At 73.8% G+C, this 19,375-nt stretch overlaps 2 protein-coding genes across 3 annotated transcripts; both read left to right on the top strand.

Moving 5' to 3' along the window:
* The first annotated feature begins 2,862 nt into the window (after window positions 1-2,862).
* Window positions 2,863-6,943, top strand: ISOC2 (isochorismatase domain containing 2). The gene is made up of 6 exons (XM_084257496.1): window positions 2,863-2,971; window positions 5,115-5,255; window positions 5,374-5,583; window positions 5,841-5,911; window positions 6,011-6,128; window positions 6,561-6,943. Exons 2-6 carry the CDS (start codon window positions 5,118-5,120, stop codon window positions 6,639-6,641), a joined length of 618 nt encoding a protein of 205 aa, XP_084113622.1. The 5' UTR covers window positions 2,863-2,971; window positions 5,115-5,117; the 3' UTR covers window positions 6,642-6,943.
* A 4,060-nt stretch (window positions 6,944-11,003) lies between these two features.
* Window positions 11,004-16,006, top strand: SHISA7 (shisa family member 7; the record flags this gene model as incomplete). 2 transcript variants are annotated; one of them, XM_084257493.1, is made up of 5 exons in its annotated part: window positions 11,004-11,677; window positions 12,546-12,700; window positions 13,739-13,801; window positions 14,186-14,335; window positions 15,372-16,006. In XM_084257493.1, 5 exons carry the CDS (start codon window positions 11,004-11,006, stop codon window positions 16,004-16,006), a joined length of 1,677 nt encoding a protein of 558 aa, XP_084113619.1. The 2 variants fall into 2 exon arrangements, with proteins under 2 accessions (XP_084113619.1, XP_084113620.1); XM_084257494.1 differs by lacking the exon at window positions 13,739-13,801.
* Between the last annotated feature and the right edge of the window lie 3,369 nt (window positions 16,007-19,375).

Genomic DNA, 19,375 nt, shown 5'->3' with positions numbered 1-19,375 from the left:
CCACCCGGCCCCGTCAGCCGCCCCCCCCCCCCCCGCAGAGCCACAGGGGCCATCTCTGTCCTCGCGTCGTCACGAGGAGGCCCAAGACGGTGGATGGCCTGTCCAGGGTCACACTCTAGAAAATGGTCACCGCCCAGGCCTGGGTCCAGACCCACACGGAACACGCTGCAGCCACAGGGACACGCATGTCGGGGCCGGGGCGGGGTGGGGGGTGGGGAGGCAATGACACAGACGGCAGGTGACCACCTGGACGCTGCCCGCCAGCCAGGCACTGCTGGCCGGCCCGGCCCTCGAAGGCCTGGGGACAAAATCTGAATAAAGGGACCCTGGTCCCTCAGCCCTGCCCCCACCCTGGGGGTGTCCCTTCCCCCAACGCCAGCCGAGGCCACCGGCCCAGGCTGCAGACCCATGACCGCCGGGCCGTGTCCTCGCAGCCCCCAGCATTCCGCCGCGCACCGGGTTTGGGGGCCACTGGCCACGGGCGCCGCTGCTCAGCTGTCGGGGTCAGGGCCCTGCGATGCAGACCGTGGGGGTGAGCTGGGGGAGCCCCTGTCTCGTGTGCAGAGCTGGCAGGGCGGCACCCCTTCCTCCAGCTGCTTGTCCGTCTGTCCTGTGTTCCTGTCTCCCGGTCCCTCTGACCGCGGCGTCTCCCCCTGCCTTTCTCCCAGCCTCCGGCCCCCACCTCTGCCTCTTTCGTGTCTCCCCATCTCCGGCCGTCTGCCTCTGCCTCATCTCACCCACTCTCCATTTCCAAGACCAGCCCAGAGCGCCCCGGCATGGGGGGGGGGCAGGTCCGGCAGGGACGGCCTGCCCCTCCCGCGCCTGCCCCTCCCGTCGGGCGCGGCCCAGAGATGTGCCCCTTGCCGACGTTTCACATGAGCAGCCCCGGGCGGCCAAGCGCTGTCCAGCACACCCCATGGTGGGAGACACGCACGGGGGGGGGGGGGCAGGGGAACCATGGCACCCCCGGGCACCGCCAAGCGCCGGTGGCCTCCTGGGCACCACCCCAGCAGCCCTGCCTTCCCCCTGGGTCTCACGGGCGGTTCTGGACGTGAGCCGGCGGCTCGGGGCGCTGGGCCGCGTCGGGGCCAGGACAGGGCCGCCCATGACGTCCCGGTAACCCCAAGGCGGCCCCAGCGGTGCTCGTCTCTCCGCAGGCAGTTTGCCAGGATCGAGGCCGCCACCCAGAGCCTGGCCCGCTCCATCCTGTCCCAGGAGGCGCCCCCCCAGAGACGGCCGCCCCGGGGACCACCCCCGCCCCCGCCCTCCCCCTTCGTGGGCGTGGCTTGTGCTGTGGCCCCCGCCGAGCGGGCTCCCGTGGGCCCCGGCCCGAGCCTCGCCGCGCTGGAAGCCTCGCCCCTGGACCTCTTCGACGACATCGCGCTCCCCGCGGCGCCCCCTGGCCGGAGGCCGCTGGGAGGCGGGGACGGACGGGGGCCCGGCTGGGGGTGGGAGGGGCCAGGCGCCTGTGGCGCTCAGGGGACCCCCGAGGGCTGCGGTCCTGCTCCCCAGGATGCCAGTCGCAACCCACCCCAGGCGCCCAGTCAACCCAGAGCCCCCCAGGACAGCCCGCCGTCCTGTCCACTCCCCTGCTGGTAGCCGCAGGTCTTGTCCAGGTCCGGCGCCCCACCTCGGCCTCCTGCGGGGCCCCCGCCCCCCCCCCGCCCCCCCCCCCCCCCGCCTCCGGGCCTGACGCGGGAGTCGCTGCTTCCCAGAGACCCGGCGCACACGTCCCCGTGCAGACAAGACTCAGCCCCGCGGAGCTCACGCCGCGGGCGACGATAAATAAATGCACGTTTAAAGCGCCCGAGAGTCTCCAGCTCGGCTTGGAGAGAGCATGCGAGGCGCGCAGAGCCACCGGCCAGCCCTTGAAGGGCAGACGTGGGTGCTGCTGTGCTCAGGGTGCCAGGCAGAGGCGCCGGCGCGCGCAGGGGCCCCGAGGCAGGACTCTGGGGGACAGAGGGGCGTCGGGCGGACGTGGCCCGGGCTGGGGCTCCCTCCCCTGCTTTTGCTGAACCCACGCAGGGATTCTCATGGGTGGGGGGCCCGGCGGGCCTTCCTGGCGCCCCCTGGCGGCCACAGCGCGGGGGGGGGCAGACCCGCCTTCCAGGTGGCAGCTGCCCCGGGCGCACCGCGACGGTGACTTCAGCCCGTCCCGGGAGCAGCTCCCAGTGGGAGGCCGCAGCTGCACGGCCCCAGCACGTGGGGGATGGCTGGGGAGACCCAGGCGGACGCCGTCCGCGCCGGCAGGGCAGCCCCGCAGGGTTCCGCGGACCGGGAAGGGCGCCTGGAGGAAGCGACCCGCCCCGCCGGCGACGGCGGAGCCAGCCCACCGCGGGGAGCGAGGGGGCCTGCAGCGCGGATGCGCCCCGGCAGGGCCCAGCCCTCGGCCCGCAAGACGCCCCGGGGAGCCGGGCCAGGCCTCGTCTGCCCCCGGGGGCGGGCCCGGCGGGCCCCTTCGGCGGACCGGGCCGAGCCTGGGCCTCCCGGGCCCCCAGCACCCGCTGCCCTCTGCCCGGCTGGTCCTCTGGCTCCTCGCTCGGGAGGCTCCGCGCAGGTCAGCCGCTGGGCGCCCCGGCTCTTCCCGCGCCCGGGCCGCGGGGCCGCGCGACCGCCGGCGCCCCGCTCCCCGCCCCCGGCCGAGCTCGCGGAGCCGCGCCGCCCGCTCGCGCCTGCTCTGCCCCATTGGCCGGACGTGCTGTCCTTCAGGCCCTCAGGCCAATCACGCCCTCAGGATTGACCGCGATAGACGCGCCCGAGGATTGGTCGGGCGGGTAGGCGGGACGAGAGCGGCTGAGCGCCGATTGGGCGGCTCGGCCAGGGGGGTGGGACGAGACCGACCCGGAGAAAAGGTGACCGGGCCTGGGCCCCCCGCGGAGGACACGCGGCCCGAGCCCCGGCGCCGTGGGCTGAGTGACCGGACGCCTCACTGGCCTAGAGTCGCTCCCGGCTCCGACTCGGCGCCTTCCGGGTAAGGCCGCCCCACCGCGGGCAGGGGCCCGGGGCCCCGTGGGAGCTCCCGCGGGGCGCCCCTTTTCCGCCCGCCCCGCCCGGGCGCCCCCGAGTTGTGTCGGCGCCGCGCCCCGAGTTGTGTCCAGCCGCCGTCCCCCGACACATCACAGTCTCGTGTCTGCAAACTCCGATCTCCCCAAATAGCTGCCTCCCCTGCTCCCCACTCCGCCCGTCTCAAGGGAAACCTGGGGGCTTCTCTGTGCCCCCCGCCCCGGGGCCACGCCCCCACCAGCCCGGCCCACCCGGCCCGCGCGGCCTCCCGCGTTCACTCCACAGCTGGAAAACTTTCAAGCCCGGAAGCCACGTGTGCGCGCAAACCGCAGGTCACACCCATCTCCATCACCGCTGCGGCAGCATCCCCCCACGGAGCGGCGCCCCCAGCCCCCCTTCTCCCTCAGGTCGCTGTCCCTCAGCACCGCCGGGTCTGACGGGTCTGACGGGTCTGACGGCTCTGCAGCCCTCACCTCGGGTGAAAGCGCGCCGGGTGCGCCCCCTCGCTGTCAGGAATAGCCCACCGGGTGCGCGTCCCCTCGCTGGCCCCCACCCCCGCCAGGCCTCCCCCCAGCCCCCCCAGGGCAGCTCCCCTGCACCTGCCAGAGCGGACCCTCCAGGCCACACCGGTAGGGGCTGCGGCGCGGGCGGGGTGTCCGCCACACGCACTGCTCTGCTCCCCCCTCTGCTATCTTCAGACACTTTTCACCCAGTTTCCCCAAGAGCTTCCGGCTGCAGCCGTGGCACAGAGTCTGGCCAGCGAGGGGCTGCTCGCCCTGGCCGGCACGCCTGCACAGCTCTGCCCCTGGCACTGTGGGTGCTGTCCCCAGTGACTTTCAGTGACCTTGAGCCACCCTGCCTTGGTGGCTGCAGGCTGCCCTCAGAGGAGCTGGTGTTCTGGGTCAGAGGTCCGAGTGGTCACATGGCTCTCCTGGGGGTGCTGCAATCCAGCGCCTGCCAGCCCTCTGGGGAGCTGCTGCCTGCCAGCCGGAGCCCTAGGTTCTGCCCCTCCCTCCTGAAGGTGGACACCCTAAGTGGAGGAGCCGGCTGGTGGTGGGAATGGCACATACAAAGGCCCTGAGGCCAGGCCTTGCAGGATGTGGGGGCCAGCAGGGCTCTGTCAGCACAGGGAGAAGCCTGGGGTGGGGGGCCCAGAGTAAGAGTCAGCGAGGGTTGTCCATCGCAGGCTGTGTCCCGTCCCTCACCTCCCAGGGAGATGCACACACCTGCCCAGGTAGATCAGGCTCCCGGAAGCCCCAGCACCCAGCGGCTGTAATTATGCTGTCAACCCGTGGGTTTGTACTTGAGGGAGCTTCTGGCCCTTTCTGGGTCTTGTTTTGTGTGAGGGAAGATGTACACAGCTACAGCCCCCGTCCTGACCAGCACTTGCTCTGTGATTCCAGGCAAGCTGCCGTGGGCGTGGGCAGTGTCTCCCGTGGAGGGTGAGGCCTGTGGAAAAGCCCGGTCGTGCTCCCACCCGGTGTTAAGGCGCCCGGGAGTCTCCCACTGGCTGGGGTGGGGCCCCAGTAAAGGAGACAGTGAGCATGCAAAGGGGGAGGGCTGCGGCCCAGAGCTGGGCTGGACCCCTGTGTGCATCCCGGTGGGGCCCCCTTGACGTGGCAGCCGGATCCCGGGGCCCCAGCAGGGACCCTGACCCCCAGGGGGCTGGCTGGGTCTCAGCTTCTTCCCTGCCAAGTAGCTCCCGAGTCCTGTCCTTGCTTCTGTTAACTGTGGTCACGCATCAGACCCAAAAGCTGCCACCCTGGCTGCCGGGCGCTGGTTTAGTGCCACCGCCACACCTGGCTCCACAGCACCACCTCACCCCAAAGGGGCCCTGACCCATGCCACCACTGCTGTGCCCCAGCCCAGCTCCTGGGACCCATGGCCGCAACCACCGGGGCAGAGTCAGTCACAGAAATGCAGGGACTGGGCGCCATCTCCAGAAAGGAGGAGAGCGGGGGTGAGAGGCTTCCCAGGGACACTCCCGCCAGGAGCAGCCCAGGAGGAGGGAGGACGCGGAAAGCTCAGACTGGGGAGGCCCCACACTGAGCCCAGGGCCCTGGATGTGTGGACAAGCCTGGCCCCTGGCCCTGCCCCTCGCCCTCACCCAGGATATGGCGGCCCTGAGGCCTGGCCTGGGCCGACTCCACCCCGGATCCTCGATCCTGTTCCTGTGCGACATGCAGGAGAAGTTCCGCAACAACATCTGCTACTTCCCCCAGATCGTGTCGGTGGCAGCGCGCATGCTCAAGGTCAGCCCCGCCCCGACCAGGGGCACCCCGGCCTCTGCCCCCAGACCCAGACCCCCGGGCCAGGCCCAGGCTCCCCTCTCAAGCCCAGGCCTCTGCGCCCCCTCCTCCCTCCACTCAGGTGGCCCGGCTCCTGGGGGTGCCTGCCGTGCTGACGGAGCAATACCCACAAGGCCTGGGCCACACGGTGCCCGAGCTGGGGGCCCAGGACCTGAGGCCGGTGCCCAAGACCTGCTTCAGTATGGTGCCCCCGCTGCAGCAGGAGCTGGAGGCACACCCCCAGCTGCGCTCCGTGCTCCTCTGCGGCATTGAGACCCAGGCCTGCATCCTGGTGAGGCCCCGGCCAGCCCCTCGCAGCCCCACCCCGGCCTGGCACCCCCATCCTCAAATGGACCTGCTTTCCTGACCCAGAACCCTACATCAGCCCTTGGGACCCTCCTGGCCTGGGGCCTCCTCCCTCCCCAGGGCCTCCCTCAGCTCCCAGGACCCCCATCCCAGGGCCCTCATTACCCTGATCCGAGCCTCCCTTGCCCACATCCCGCACCCCAGTTTTCCAGGGGGTGGGCCCTGACCTCTGCCTGCCCCCAGAACACCACCCTGGACCTCCTGGAACGGGGACTGCAGGTCCACGTGGTGGTGGACGCCTGCTCCTCCCGCAGGTGAGAGCCCCTGTGGGTGCTGGGGAGACGCAACAGGGCACCCATCCGGTTGGGGCGTCTGCACCTGGGCGCTGAGACCCTGCCCTCTCCTCCCCGCAGCCAGGTGGACAGGCTGGTGGCTCTGTCCAGGATGCGCCAGAGTGGCGCCCTCCTCTCCACCAGTGAGGGGCTCATCCTGCAGCTGGTGGGGGACGCTGCCCACCCCCAGTTCAAGGAGGTACCAGTCCCCCTCCCCCTCCCGCGCGCGTGGCAGCTGTCTTCAGCGCCCACCGCTCAGGCACAGAGCACCCCCGGGCTGCGCGGGTGGAGGCGGGGGCTCACTCCCGGGGGGGACAGCGCGGAGGCACGGAGGCACGGGCGTCGGTGCAGGGGGCTCCGGACGCCGGGGAGGAGGAGCCTTAGCGTGACCCCAGGGGTCACTAGGAAGCCGCCAACACGGCGTCACCCTTCGGGGTCCCCACCCTGCCAGCAGCCACCACGGGGGCGGTGATCGCGAGCTGGCCGGGCGCGGGAGAGCGGTGGCCCCAGGAAGCGCGGCGGGGCGGGGCGAGTTGCTCCGGCGCGTGCTGCCCGGCAGGCGAGGGCGCTGGCCCGCAGCCTCCTCGGCCGGGGACCCTGACTCGTCCCGCCGCCTCCTCGGCCCCCACAGATCCAGAAGATCATCAAGGAGCCCGCCCCGGACAGCGGGCTGCTGGGCCTCTTCCAAGGCCAGAACCCCCTCCTTCGCTGAGCTCCTGACCTGCCTGCAAGGAAGACCGGCCGTCCTGGCCCCGGGACCCCAGGATGGGACTCCCCCATCCCGCGGTCCCCGGAGTGGTGCAGTCCAGCGGGAGGGCCGCCCCTCGGGAGGGGGCGGGGCTCCGGCTGCTTATTGGGCGGCAGCGCCCGGAAATGCAAATGAGCCCCGGCGGCTGGGCGGCGATTGGCCGGCCCGGGAGGGGGCGGGGCCGGCCCCGGGCCGCTCGGCGGGGCGGGGGAGTCGCCGACGGCGCGGGACCCGCACCCGCAGAATAAACATTGATGAGGCGTGGACCGCACCATTCTTGGGCTGGGGGGCATCCCGGGGGCGACCGGGGGCTGCGGGCGGGGGAGCGGGGTCCCCAGCCCGCGGGGAGGGGGAGGTGCCGCCGCGGCGCCCCGCGAGCAGGCAGAGGCGCCGGCGCGCGCCGGCCCGGCCACATCTGCAGGCAGCGGCGCATCTGGCGGACCAGCCGGCCGGGGCCCTCGGCGCGCCCGCGGGGCTCGCAGACCGCGCCGCCGCCCGCCCGCCGGCCCCCGCCGCCCGACCCGGGCCCGCATCGGAGCCAGGTGAGCGGCCGCGCCGGGGGCGGGGGGCCGGCGGGCGGGGGGCTGGGTGGAGAGCCCGGTCGCCGCTCCCCTGAAGCGCAGGAGTCCGGGGTGCACATGGAGCACCCCGGATTCTGCAGTCCCCATGCAGGTCTGGGAGCCGGGACGCTGCGGGCCCCCCAGCGCAGGCAGGGCCCCGCGGCCCCTCCAGATTCGCAGCCCTGGCCACCGCCCCCGGGCTCGGGCAGGCGGCGCCCGCCCCAGCCAGGCGCCCCCACGGGGACCCGCGCCCGCCGCCCGCCGCGGACCCCAGCCCCTCCCGAGGCCGGCCGGGCCCCGCGTCAGGGCGCCCCCGGCCCCTTTCCCCAGCGACCTCGGGGTCCCGGCCTGTGCCCCCTGCCCAGGAGCCCCGGGGCCAGGCGTCGGCGCCCCCGGCCCCCGCCTTCCGGATCCAGGTGTCCCCCTCTGCACCCCCATCCTGAATCCTCGCGTCTCGGAGGCCGCGCGCGCGTCGCCATGGCAACAGGAGTCTATTTTGCGCTGGGAACACACAGCTCCCGCCGCAGCGCCCCCCCGCCCCGCCCGCCGGCCGAGGAGCGCGGGGCCGCGCGGGGCCCGGGGCGCGGGCGGGGTCGGGCAGACGGGGACACCGGAGGGACGGAGGCCGGCGGAGGCACACCTGGGCGGCGGAGGGCGAGCCGGCGGGAAGGCGGGGGCAGGGCCGCGCTGGCGGGAGCCCCGGGCCCGGCCGGGCCAGGCGGCACCGGGACCCCTCGCCCGGGGGCGGGGTGCGGGGGGCGCGGGCCCCGGAGGGAGCCGCGCGGCACAGGCGGCGGGCGCGGGCGGGGGTCGGGAAGGGGCGGCCCTCGGGGCGCCCCCGCGAGTGCTCGCGGCCCGCAGCCGCCCCCTCCCCTTCCCCCGCCGCCCCCACCCGCCGCCCGCCCCTCCACACCCCACCCTCGCACGCCGCCGCCGACTCTCCGGGGCCCCGCCCTTTGCTCCGCACCCCGCGAGCCCTGCCCCGGCCCCCTCGCGGGGCACGAACGCCCTCGGCCGCCCCACGGAGGCCCCTGCCGGCCCGGCGTCCGGCCCCTGGGTCTCCCCGGCGCCCCGCGTCCGGCCGCTCTGGGCCCGGGCGTCTGAGCCCCGCAGCCCGCGTCCTCGCGCGGGACCTGTCGCCTCGCTGCTCCCCCTCTGGCCACTGCGCCCCTCCGCGCCCCAGCTGAGAATGTCCCCCTCCCTGAGCCCCCCTCCGCCGTCACCCCTGCCCCGGCAGGAGACAACCCCCTCAGCCCAGCCAGCCGCGCCCTGCCCAGCTGGGGGGGAGGGGGCACAGGGGGGCTGGGGGCTCCCCAGGAGCCCAGGCACCACCAGGGCCGCGCACGACCCTCCACGAGGGCCTCCTCCAGCGTCTGTGCCCACCTGAGCCGGGGCCTGGGGGGCGGCGGGGGACCCCTCTCCGGGAGGAGGGGAGTGCGTTCGCGGGCGAGGGGGCGCCGGGGCGCCCGGGGGCGCGGCTTGTGGCCGCGGGGCACGCTGGGAGCACGCGGTGTGCGGCCCGAGGGCCACGGGGCCTCCCCCCAGGAGTCGGGAGGGTGGGGGTGTCCACAGGGGCAGGGCCCGTCTGGCGGGGCGGGGGCTCCCTCCTGAACGCCAGCGACTGGCGGGAGGGGGTGCGCTGCGTCAGCCCACGCTGCTGGGGGGCGGGCAGCGTTCAAGGCAGCGGATTTCCTGCCGGCACCTCCTGGGGCCAGAGTGGGACTTGGGCAAATGGCGGCCAGTGCCCTGGCCAGCCCCCCTCAACCCGGGAGCGCGGGGATGCCCCCGACCCAGCGCGGGCAGAGCCCTAGGCGCCGGGGACGGAGGCCGCCCGTGGCCTCGCGGGCGGGGGTCGAGCAGGGAGGGGGCGGGAGGGCGCGGGGGCCTGTCCAGGGCCAGCAGCTGGGGGTCCTGAGCCGGGGGCGGCTGGGCCCTCTACCCCTGGCTCCTGCTTCTCATTGCGGTAAAACACGCGCAAAAACGCCCACTTGACCGCCTGGAAGCTGCAGCTCAGCGGTACTGGTTATATTTAGAATGTCGCCGGCCATCGCCATCACCCCAAAAGGACACCCCACCCTGCGCGGCCCTCCCTGGGTCCGTGCTCCCTGCCCCGGCTGGCCCCGGGGACACGAGGAATGGCTGCCTCCCTGCCGTGTCCGCGCTCCCACGGAGGCTGGCTCGAAGCCTCGTCTTCCCCGGGGCTGGACCCCACCGCGGCCGATCGGGATGGACGCTCGACCGGCTCTTTTTGGGGCCCCTGATGGATGGGACGTGTGTGCCACTTGGGGCTGGCAGGGTTTCCAGCTGACTTCCGGGGAGCCCCCAGCGGCCCGGCATCCAGGGCAGGCAGGCCACATTCAGCAGCCGTTACCCACCCCGGGGGCCTGCGGGAGCCAGGCCCAGGGCAGGGGCCCAGCTGGAATGGAGGGGGAGTCGGCCCCTGCGGAGGCGGGAGGCCCCACTGACCGTCCCCCGTCTCCTGCTTCCACAGTCACAGCTTGGCCCCCGCGGCTCTTAGGGCAGGGGGAAGGAGGGAGGACGTGGACTGGCCTCCGCTGGCCGGCCCCGGAGCAGGCCTGTGTGTCCTGCGGCCCTTTCTCCCCCAGCCGCGGGGACTTCGCTTACCCCCCGCCACATCTGGCTCTGAGCCGCACCCGAGGGCTCTGTGGGGCGGCCCGGCCTCCACACAGCCTCTGCCCTGGAGTGAGCCCGGAGACAGGCCCCGGGCACCCGCAAACGTGGGGGGCAGTCACCGCCACCGGATGCCCATTCCGGTGGGGGCAGGCGTGGGTGGCCACTGGGACCCCAGCTGCGCGGTGTACAGGCCCGTCACACCTGGCGGGTTCTGGGGAGCCCACCCCCCACTGCCCCGTTGCTCTGTGGGGTGGCCTGGCAGGTCAGCTGACCCAAACATGGCTGGCCTGTTCTGAAGAAAAAGGGGGAAGCCCTGCCCCCTGGGCTCAGAACTGCGGCAGTCACCCCTCCCTGGGCAGGGTGGGATCTCAGGGAACCCCGCGCTGCACGCTCTCTCCACCCACACCGGTCCCTCCTGCCCACCAGCAGGGGTGGCCACCCCATCCCACCTGACAGCTGGGGAAACTGAGGCACACAGGGCTCAGAGCCGGCCCAGTGTGTGCGGGGGGACTAGGAGGCCACCCCCCACGCCGCGCCCAGCGGGGAATGGAGACGCTGCAGACCAGGGTGTGTGCTGGGAGCGGGCCCTAAATACTGGGGAGGTCTGAGCGCTCAGGGAATCCCCGCGGGGCTGAGCACTGCTGCTCAGCTGGGCGCCTGACGTGTGCCTCCTGGGGTGTGAAAGCCCCTGACCCCCTCAGAGCACAGGAGCACCCTGGCAGAGCGCACCCCCAAAGTCAGGGGCTCCAGGGGCTCCCACTGCTCGGTCTGGTGCTCCAGCTCTCAAGCCTAACCCGGTTTCTCTCTCGCCCCCACGCTTCTCTCCCCTCCCCCTCCCCACACCTGTCCTCCGTCATGGCCTCCCTGCCCCCACGGCCCCCCCAACCCGTGTCTGCGCTCCCCCTGCACCCTGCCCCCCCCTGAGGTCTCCTCTGCCCCGTCCCGCCCATGCCCTGCTGCTGCTGTGCCACCCGCCTCGCGGCCCCCCTCCGGCCCCTCGTCTGCCCACCACCGTTCCCTGTGCTCCCCCTCCCCGCCTCTCCCGCCTGCCTTCCCCGCCCGGCCTCCCCCACCCGCTGCAGCCTCGTCTCTCCCGCGGCCCGGCGGCCCCGGCCGGCCTCCAGCGCGCCCCATGCCGGCCCTCCTGCTGCTCGGGACCCTCCTGCTCCTGGCCCCCGCCGACCGGGCCGGGGCGCGCCCGTCCAACGCCACGGGCGCCGCGCCCGGCCCGCTGCCCGCCCTGCTGGCGCACCTGCGGCGCCTGACCGGGGCGCTGGCGGGCGGCGGGGGCGCGGCGGGCGGGGGCGCCAACGGCACGCGGAGCGGCGGCGCGGGCGGGGCGGGCGCCGCGGCCCGGGCGCCGCCGCCGGCCGAGCTGTGCCACGGCTACTACGACGTGATGGGCCAGTACGACGCCACCTTCAACTGCAGCACCGGCTCCTACCGCTTCTGCTGCGGCACGTGCCACTACCGCTTCTGCTGCGAGCACCGCCACATGCGCCTGGCGCAGGCCTCCTGCTCCAACTACGACACGCCCCGCTGGGCCACCACGCCGCCGCCGCTGGCCGGGGGCGCCGGGGGCGCCGGGGGCGCGGGCGGGGGGCTCGGGCCCGGCCAGGCCGGGTGGCTGGAGGGCGGCCGGGCGGGGGGCGCCGGGGGGCGCGGGGGCGAGGGCCCCGGGGGCAGCACGGCCTACGTGGTGTGCGGGGTCATCAGCTTCGCCCTTGCTGTGGGCGTCGGCGCCAAGGTGGCCTTCAGCAAGGCGTCCCGGGCGCCCAGGGCGCACCGGGAGATCAGCGTGCCCAGGTGTGTGAGCGCGCCGGCTGACGGGTAGGGAGCCCGGGGCGGGGCCGGGGCGGGGGGCGGGCCCCGGGGCGGGCGCGGGGCGAGGGAGAGGCCAGAGGCAGGGAGGGCCTGGCGCGCGGCCGCCCGCGGGTGCACCCGTGGCAACGGGCTCAGGCCCCACTCGGGCTCGCTGCTTCCCGAGCGGAGGGCGCGGCGGCCAGGCCCCCGCCCCGATGAACCTGCCTCCCTAGCCGGCCGGCGGGGCCCTGGGCCAGGGCTCTTCCCCCCTGCCAGGACGGCTGCCGGAGCCCCGGCGCAGGGCAGGCCCTCCCCACCCGTCTGCGTCTGCGGCCCGCGGGGTCTCCCTCCGCAGGCCCCAGAGCCTCGCGGCTGGGAGGCAGAGACCAGGCTGGGAGCCCAGGGCCGCCAGCAGAGGCCGGGAGGGGGCAGCTGAGCTCCCGGGAGCCGCAGCCCAGGCACAGGGGCGCAGGGACAGGCGGCAGGGGCGGGAGCCTTGTGTGCGGCCACAGCGGGGCCGGCCTGGCAGGAGGCTGCAGGGGGGCGCGGGATCCCGTCTGGTTCGGGCTCTGTTTTGGAGCCTGAGACCGCAAGATCGCTCGGGCACGAAGGGGAGAGGGAGAGGAATCAGGGTGATTCTGAAGTGTGGGGTGCACCCCGGGGGCTCCGCTGCTCAGGGAAGGCGCTTCGCAGGAAGGCAGATGGGGACCTCAGGAAGCGGCACTGTTAGCAGCCAAGCGGAGAGAAAGGGGTGCAGCCAAATGCCAGAGCCCAGCGCCCCACAGGGAGCCTTAGTGAGAGTCCTGGCTTCTCCCCGTTCCCGCCCCGCCCCAGCCGGCCGCTCCCGACCGTTCCCCACCCCCTCCCCCAGGGCTCTGGTGGACATCCTGCGGCATCAGACAGGGCCTGGGGCCCGGCCCGACAGGACGCGGAGCAGCTCCCTGACCCCAGGGCTCGGGGGCTCGGACAGCATGCCGCCCAGGACACCCAAGAGCCTCTACAACACCGTCAAGCCCTCCAACCTCGGTGAGTGCATCGCGGGGCGACCTCTCCCCCTGCAGCCCCGCCCCCCCCGGGGGCACTCCTGGGGACTCGGACCTCCCCCCCTCCAGTGGACACAGGTGAGCCTCTGACGCCGCGGCTACCCAGGGGGCCCTTCCCAGTCCCCGACTAGAGAATTTAGGGCCCGCGAGAGACACGCCGAGACCTATGACCCTGGTGTGCCGCGAGCGTCAGCCCCCCCCCCCCATGGGTGGCCTGTTTCCTCATCCTGGACGGCAGCGCAGCAGCACCCGCCCCAGGGCTCCGCAGCCTGCGCCCACGCTCAGAGGGCAGCGCTGACACAGAGGCAGCACTCTGGGCACGTGGCAGAGGAGGGTGCCCGGGGGTCACGGGGAGCCACAGAGCTGGGGGGCCGGGTGCGGGAGGGGGGCTTCCTTAGGGCAGGGGAGCTCGGGTGCTGGCGCAGACCGTGTCGGGGCTGGGAGAAGGTGGGGCGGCAGAAGCCTCTGGAGGCTGAGCCCAGGGCTCATCCTGAGGGCAAGGCAGAGCCGAGGAGGAGTTCAGAGAAGGGTGGGAGCAGACAGCAAGGGGTGGAAGGGGGGGTGGATGGTCCGGGACAGTGCAAGGCCTGAGCTGAGGTCAGAAGCGGAGCAGCAGAGGTGGGCTGGGGTAGCGTGAGGAAGACAGACTAACCTGGTCCTGGAGGGATGAGCAGGAGTTCTTCAGGCAAAAAAAGGGGGAAACACCAGGGCAATGAGCAGAGCCCCTCAGCAAGAGCAGGGGGCCTGGGGCAGGGCTGCTCATCCAGGTGCCAGACGGCCGGTGGCGCGGGAGGGGGAGGCGGCAGCAGGCGTCAGGTCCCAGGCCTCCAGCGCCCACTCTGCTCAGACGCTGTCCCGCTAGGGGTGGCACGGCGGGCCTGCTTTGACGACGCGGGACTGGGGCAGGGCCGGGCAGGGCCAAGCACGGGGGCCCAGAGATGCGCCGGGGCTCCTCGAGACCAGGCCTCGGGGCCAGCGGGAGGGCCAGGGCGGGGAGGCGCCTCCCTTGCCGCTCCCACAGACCACCCGCACCTCTACCTGCGCCTGGATGTCAGCAGCCCCCAGCACCGCGCCGCCACGCTGGGGAAGGCCGGGCGCCGGTGGACCATGGGCCCCCACCGGGAGCCTGCGCCAGGGCCTGGGGGTCGGTGGGTGAGGCCGGCCAGCCTGGTCCTCATGGCTGAGCGAGCCGCCCCAGGGCCGGGGTGTCCGCATTCGGACACCGGAAGTGGAAAGCGGCTGTGTCTGCCGTGGGTCGCGAGAGGGCACGAGGGCAGCCCCGCCCTGCCTGCTCCCCACCAGGGAGCCCCGCTGCCCGGCTGGGGCCACGTGTCTCTAACGCCTCACAGGGGCTGGGGGCTGGACCCCCGGTTCCGAGGGAGGAGGTCGGCGGCCTGAACCTCTGGGTTCAGGGGGCTGGACCCCCAGGTCGGGGGAGCTGGCTGACCTCAGTCCTGTCCCTGCCCAGACTGGCGGGCCGTGCCGCCCCCCAGCCCCTCGCTGCACTACTCCACGCTGTCCTGCTCGCGGTCCTTCCACAACCTCTCACACCTGCCGCCGTCCTACGAGGCGGCCGTGAAGTCTGAGCTCAACCGCTACTCCTCGCTCAAGAGGCTGGGTGAGTCCCCGGAGGGAGAGCGGGGCGGGCGGGCGGTGGGGCCGGGCAGGGCCTCGGTTCAGGACCGTGGACAGTGGCCCCAAGGCGGCCGGAGGCCTCGCTCCTCCCCCGGGCTGTGTCCAACATGTCCCAGAGTCCCGCGGTCACGGAGTTGGCCCGGGCTGACCTGGAGTTTGCCTCTTAAGTGCAAGGGCAGGCCCCCGGCCCGGCTGTCAGCGGCACTCGCGGCGACAGCGGCAGAGCCACAGCGCGGGCAGACAGAACAACTGCGCGGCACGGAGCAGGGGTGCGGACCCGGGACCTGGGCTCACAGACCCCCACGAGGCCGGGCCTGGCCTGGGGACTCCCAGCAGGAAAGGATGTGCCCCCCGACCCCAGCAGAGGCCCAGACAGACTCCCGCGGGCTCCAAGCAGCGACAGCCCCCCCCAACCATGCCGGTGACCCTGGCTGGACACGTCCCTCCCCAGCCGCCGGGCCACAGTCAGACGCTTTCACCGAGCCGCTGAGTAAGAGACGCTTTCACGCCCTCGCCAGGAGACGTGAAGCTACAGGCAGGCTCGCAGACGCCTTGCTGGGGACTCTCCACACACCCCGAGAGCAGGGCAAGCCCCGGGCCCCCGCAGGCCTTTGGGTGGGGACCTAGACACACCTGGGGTCGGTCTCCCTGCTGGGGCTGCTCCGACAACACACACTGGGACAAGAGCCGGCAGGCTGGCCCCTGCTGCTGCCCGCCGTCCAGGCCCGGCGGGGCCCTCACCTGCGTCACGGCCGCCGGCTCTCCCCAGGCCCAGAGACGGGCCTGGCGTGAAGGCAGAGACAGCGCCTCCCAGAGCAGCGGCTCAGCTCCCCAGCCAGGCTGGGCCGCGCTTCCCTCAGCAGGGAGCCCACCGCCGCCTCGGGCAGGGCCCGGGGACCTGGGATGGGCCGTCCTCACCCAGGCTGCTGACGCGCTCCAGCGCAGCATGGCGGGTGGGCTGTGGGGGAAGCAGGGGCGGCCAGCTCGCCCGCGTGACCCTCCGCCCTCCCCTCCCGCAGCGGAGAAGGACCTGGACGAGGCGTACCTGAAGCGCCGGCACCTGGAGCTGCCCCGCGGGACGCTGCCCCTGCACGCGCTGCGGCGCCCCGGCACCGGCGGCTACCGCCTGGAGGGCTGGGGGGGGCCCGAGGAGCTGGGCCTGGCGCCTGCACCCAACCCGCGGCGGGTCATGTCCCAGGAGCACCTGCTGGGCGACGGGGGCCGCGGGCGCTACGAGTTCACGCTGCCGCGCGCGCGCCTGGTGTCGCAGGAGCACCTGCTGCTGTCCTCGCCCGAGGCCCTGCGCCAGAGCCGCGAGCACCTGCTGTCGCCCCCGCGCAGCCCTGCGCTGCCCCCCGAGCCCGCCGGGCGCGCCGGCCTGGCCGCCTCCCACTCCAACCTGCTGCTGGGGCCCGGGGGGCCCCCCACGCCGCTGCACGGGCTGCCGCCACCGCCCGGCCTGCACGCGCACCACCACCACGGCCTGCACGGCTCCCCGCAGCCCGCCTGGATGGCCGACGCCGGTGGGGGGGGCACGCTGGCCCGCAGGCCGCCCTTCCAGCGCCAGGGCACGCTGGAGCAGCTGCAGTTCATCCCCGGCCACCACCTGCCCCAGCACCTGCGCACCGCCAGCAAGAACGAGGTGACTGTCTGAGGCCGGCCCCCGGCGGCCCCCAGGGCCCCACTGGGGCGAGCGCTCGTCGCCGTCAGACAGAGCCTCCGGCGGGCGCAGGCGGGTGGGCGCCCTCCCCGCCCCTCCCCCGCGGCCTCCTTCCCATGACGTCACCGCAGAGGAAGGGGCTCCCGGCGCGTGCCGCGCGGACACGGTGCCTGTGGCCCGCCACGGTGACCGCACCTGTCCAGGGCTGTCCCGCGACAGACCCCTCCCCACGTCACGCTGCAGTCTCGCTCGTGACGCCACCTCGCCCCGAGGGCCTCCTCAGGGTCCCCCGGAAAGAACGCCCTTCCCGCCTCCTCACCCGAGAAGACGCCTGCCACGAAGCCATCTCCCTGGCCGCGGCCGGGCCTGCAGGGAAAGTGACTGGGGAGTGCCCTGGCCAGCCCCCGCCCCCGCAGCCCCGGGCCTCCTGAGTGGGCAGAGCCCCACGTGGCCCTGATGGAGACGTCACCGCCTGTCAAGAGTCCCCTCTGCTGGGGGAATCTGGGGGGGTCCACGCTGGTGACCACACTGCGCCTGCGGCCCCGCGCCCCCGCCTGCGGAGGCACCGCTGCCCGGCCCTCCCGAGCCCGTGCCCCCGCGGTCGCCTCCTCCCGACTCCGCGGCGCCAGGGCGCCCATGACCAGCGGCGCCGCCGTCTTCCAGGCCCCGCCACGCTGCCATGTGTCCGGGCTCCCGCCGGCGGCACCGCCCCTTCCAGAATCCACTGTGGCCAACGGGGACACCCCACTGGGATCCACGAGCACCCCGGACGCCACCACTGCCCAGAGCCCCCCGCGCGGTGTCGCCCCACGCACAGCCGCGCGTGCCAGGCCCACCTCAGCCACGATGTCTCCGGCCCGCCCTCCCGCGTCCCGAGAGCCAGGGGGCACCGCCTCCCGGCCCACCTCCCCCGGACGACCCGCCCTCCAGGACCCGGCCAGGCCGGGCGGTCGCTGTCGCAGGCCGCGCACCTGCAGCTGTTCCGAGGCCAGCACATGCCCGCCAGGCCCCTCCCGTGGAGTAGAGCGGGGCTGTGCACCCCAGCTCCGGCCCTGCTTGATGACGCCACCGCCTGCACCTGCACCAGCCCCCCAGGCGCGGCCTCCGGGCCCGGCAGCTCGCTGCCCTCTGCTCGCCCCCGGGGACCGGAGGCCGGAGGCCGCTCCACACGGTCACCCGCTGCCCCGCCACAGAGCAGAACCCCCGCTGGCTTGGACACAGCGCCACAGCCCGGCCGGGCGCCCTTCTCGGGGCTCCCCATCACCACCGCACTACGCGACCCCAAGCCCTCTGTACATAGCCATGTCGCGGGGGGCGGCCACCCCCTCACTCTTAAAGGGCTACGCGCCCTCCTCCCTGCCCCCAGGGCGGGGTGGGGGGCCTCTTCTCCCCCCTTTGGGCCGTCCCCCCTTTTTCCCCCACACTGCACACCCGCTTACCCCTTCTTGTCAGGGGCCTGGGGCAGGCAGCTGCCCCTCTGCCCCACCACACGAGGGGACGCGCCACTACTGTCCGGGCCCCAGCGCTGGCCTTTCACCTCCATGCTTGTAGCCTCGGGGCTCCCAGCCCTGGCCCTCCAGGGCACCGCGCCAGGGGCCCTTCAGGCGGAGTGTGGCTCCCCAGGACAGGGTCCCCTTGAGCACCCGCCTGCCCCAGACCCCTCTCCCCTGCACCCTGCCCCACTGGGGCACTCGACTCCCTCCACCCCGACCCGGGGCGCTGGGGCCTTGCAGCTTTTGTACGCCCCCTGCCCTGTCCTGGCCTGGGCTCCAGGCTCACGCCCTCCCCACTCACTCAGGCGCAGGCTGCCTGGCCGGGGCCTGACCTCTTATCTCAAATAAGCCATAGAGGGGAGAGGTCTGAGGGGAGACCAGGCCCAGGCCGCCCGCTCCTGGAGCTGGGCCTCACGCGAGTCCTCCCGCCCCTTAAGCGCGCAAGAGACGGCCCTCTGGCGCGGGAGGGCAGTGCGGGAGCCGGGCAGCCCCAGCAGAGACCCGTCCCCCCGGCTGCCAGGCCCTGGGAGGCCAGCAGGCCAGCTGCCTGTGGTATTTTTTGGAATAAACAGATGTTTTCCTGGCTCGGCCTCAAGGTGACAGTGGGGAAGGGACGGGTCTCTGCACCCCCCTCCGTGTCCCTGGGGCGCCCTGGGCCAAGAGGGACATCTGAGGGGCTGCACAGAGGCCCCAATCCCAGCCGCCTGCCCCAAGCGAGGAGTTGGGCTGGGGTGAGGCCCTATGACCTGTTCCTCCTAAAGCCTGCCCTGGGCTTGGGCAGGGGAGCATGTCCAGCCGGCATCTGAGGACCCATACCGGGCAAACCCTATGGGCCAGCAGTGGGGCTGTGGTGGCCACGGCCTAGAGGTGGCGTCTGGGACAGCCAGAGCTCGCTGCTCCCGAGGCCTTGCTGGGGGTGACAACCCCGGCTCCTGGCCTGGACCTGTCGGTAGCTCTCTCCTTTGCTCCCAAGGACACGCGACTGGGATTGGGGCCCACCCCAGGACTCCACCTGCAAAGACCCTGTTTCCAGTTAGGGCTACGTCCCAGCTCCTGGAGGTTAGGTCCTCAGCGTGTTTCGGGGGGATCACAGTTGGCAGGAGCTGCAGCAGGGGTCCCTCCATTCAGGCATTGCCCTCAGGGCAGCAGGAAGTACGCCCAACCCAGCAACCTCCGGCCCCCCACTACTCCCGCCCCCCAGGCGTGTTCCCCCAGGGGGAAGTAGCACTTCAGGGGCCGCCCTGGGCCCTGCGAGAGGGCAGGCTGCCTGGCAGACCCTGTGCCCCAGCGGGAAGGGGGATGTGCCACTCAGCGTCGCCAAGGAAACCCCACCCCTTTCAGCAAAACGGGGAGTTTGCAAGAACAAGCAGTGAAGCAAGTCAGAGGCCAAGTACTGGGCGCTCGCAGAGGACGATCCGGTGACGGCAGCACTTAGGCGGACTGGACATGGCCGGGGCACGGGCCTGGGCGAGGACAGGGGCAAAGCCAAGGAAATCCCGTCCCCCCGGGCACTGCCGGGTGTGCGCCCCAAAGGGCGGGTCTCAGGCCATGCGGGCCAGGGTCCTCCACAGCAGAGCGCACGGGAGGCAGATGGCCTCGGGCTCCTCCCTCGGGAAAGCGGGTCCGACTTCCCCGACGGCAGGGGCGGCGGGGCGGGCAGCGGACACGACAACCTGCCCCGCTGGGCGACGCGACGCCCCCACGCTGTTCCGGGCGCCCTGCGCCGCAGGGAGGGCGGCAGCTCGGGTCGGGGCTCCCCGGGCCCACCCTCGCCCTCCCGGCACGTTCCCGAAGCCGAGGCCGCACGCGCCGCGAGGCGGGCGGGAAGGGCCGGGGCCAGCGGGCCAGAGCGGCCGTCCAGGGCGCGGAT

The sequence above is a fragment of the Talpa europaea genome, assembly GCF_964194135.1.
Source record: "Talpa europaea genome assembly, chromosome: 16".
Lineage (NCBI taxonomy): Eukaryota > Metazoa > Chordata > Mammalia > Eulipotyphla > Talpidae > Talpa > Talpa europaea.
Note: the sequence above shows the minus strand (reverse complement) of the source record. Positions and strands in the feature narration are given on the sequence as shown.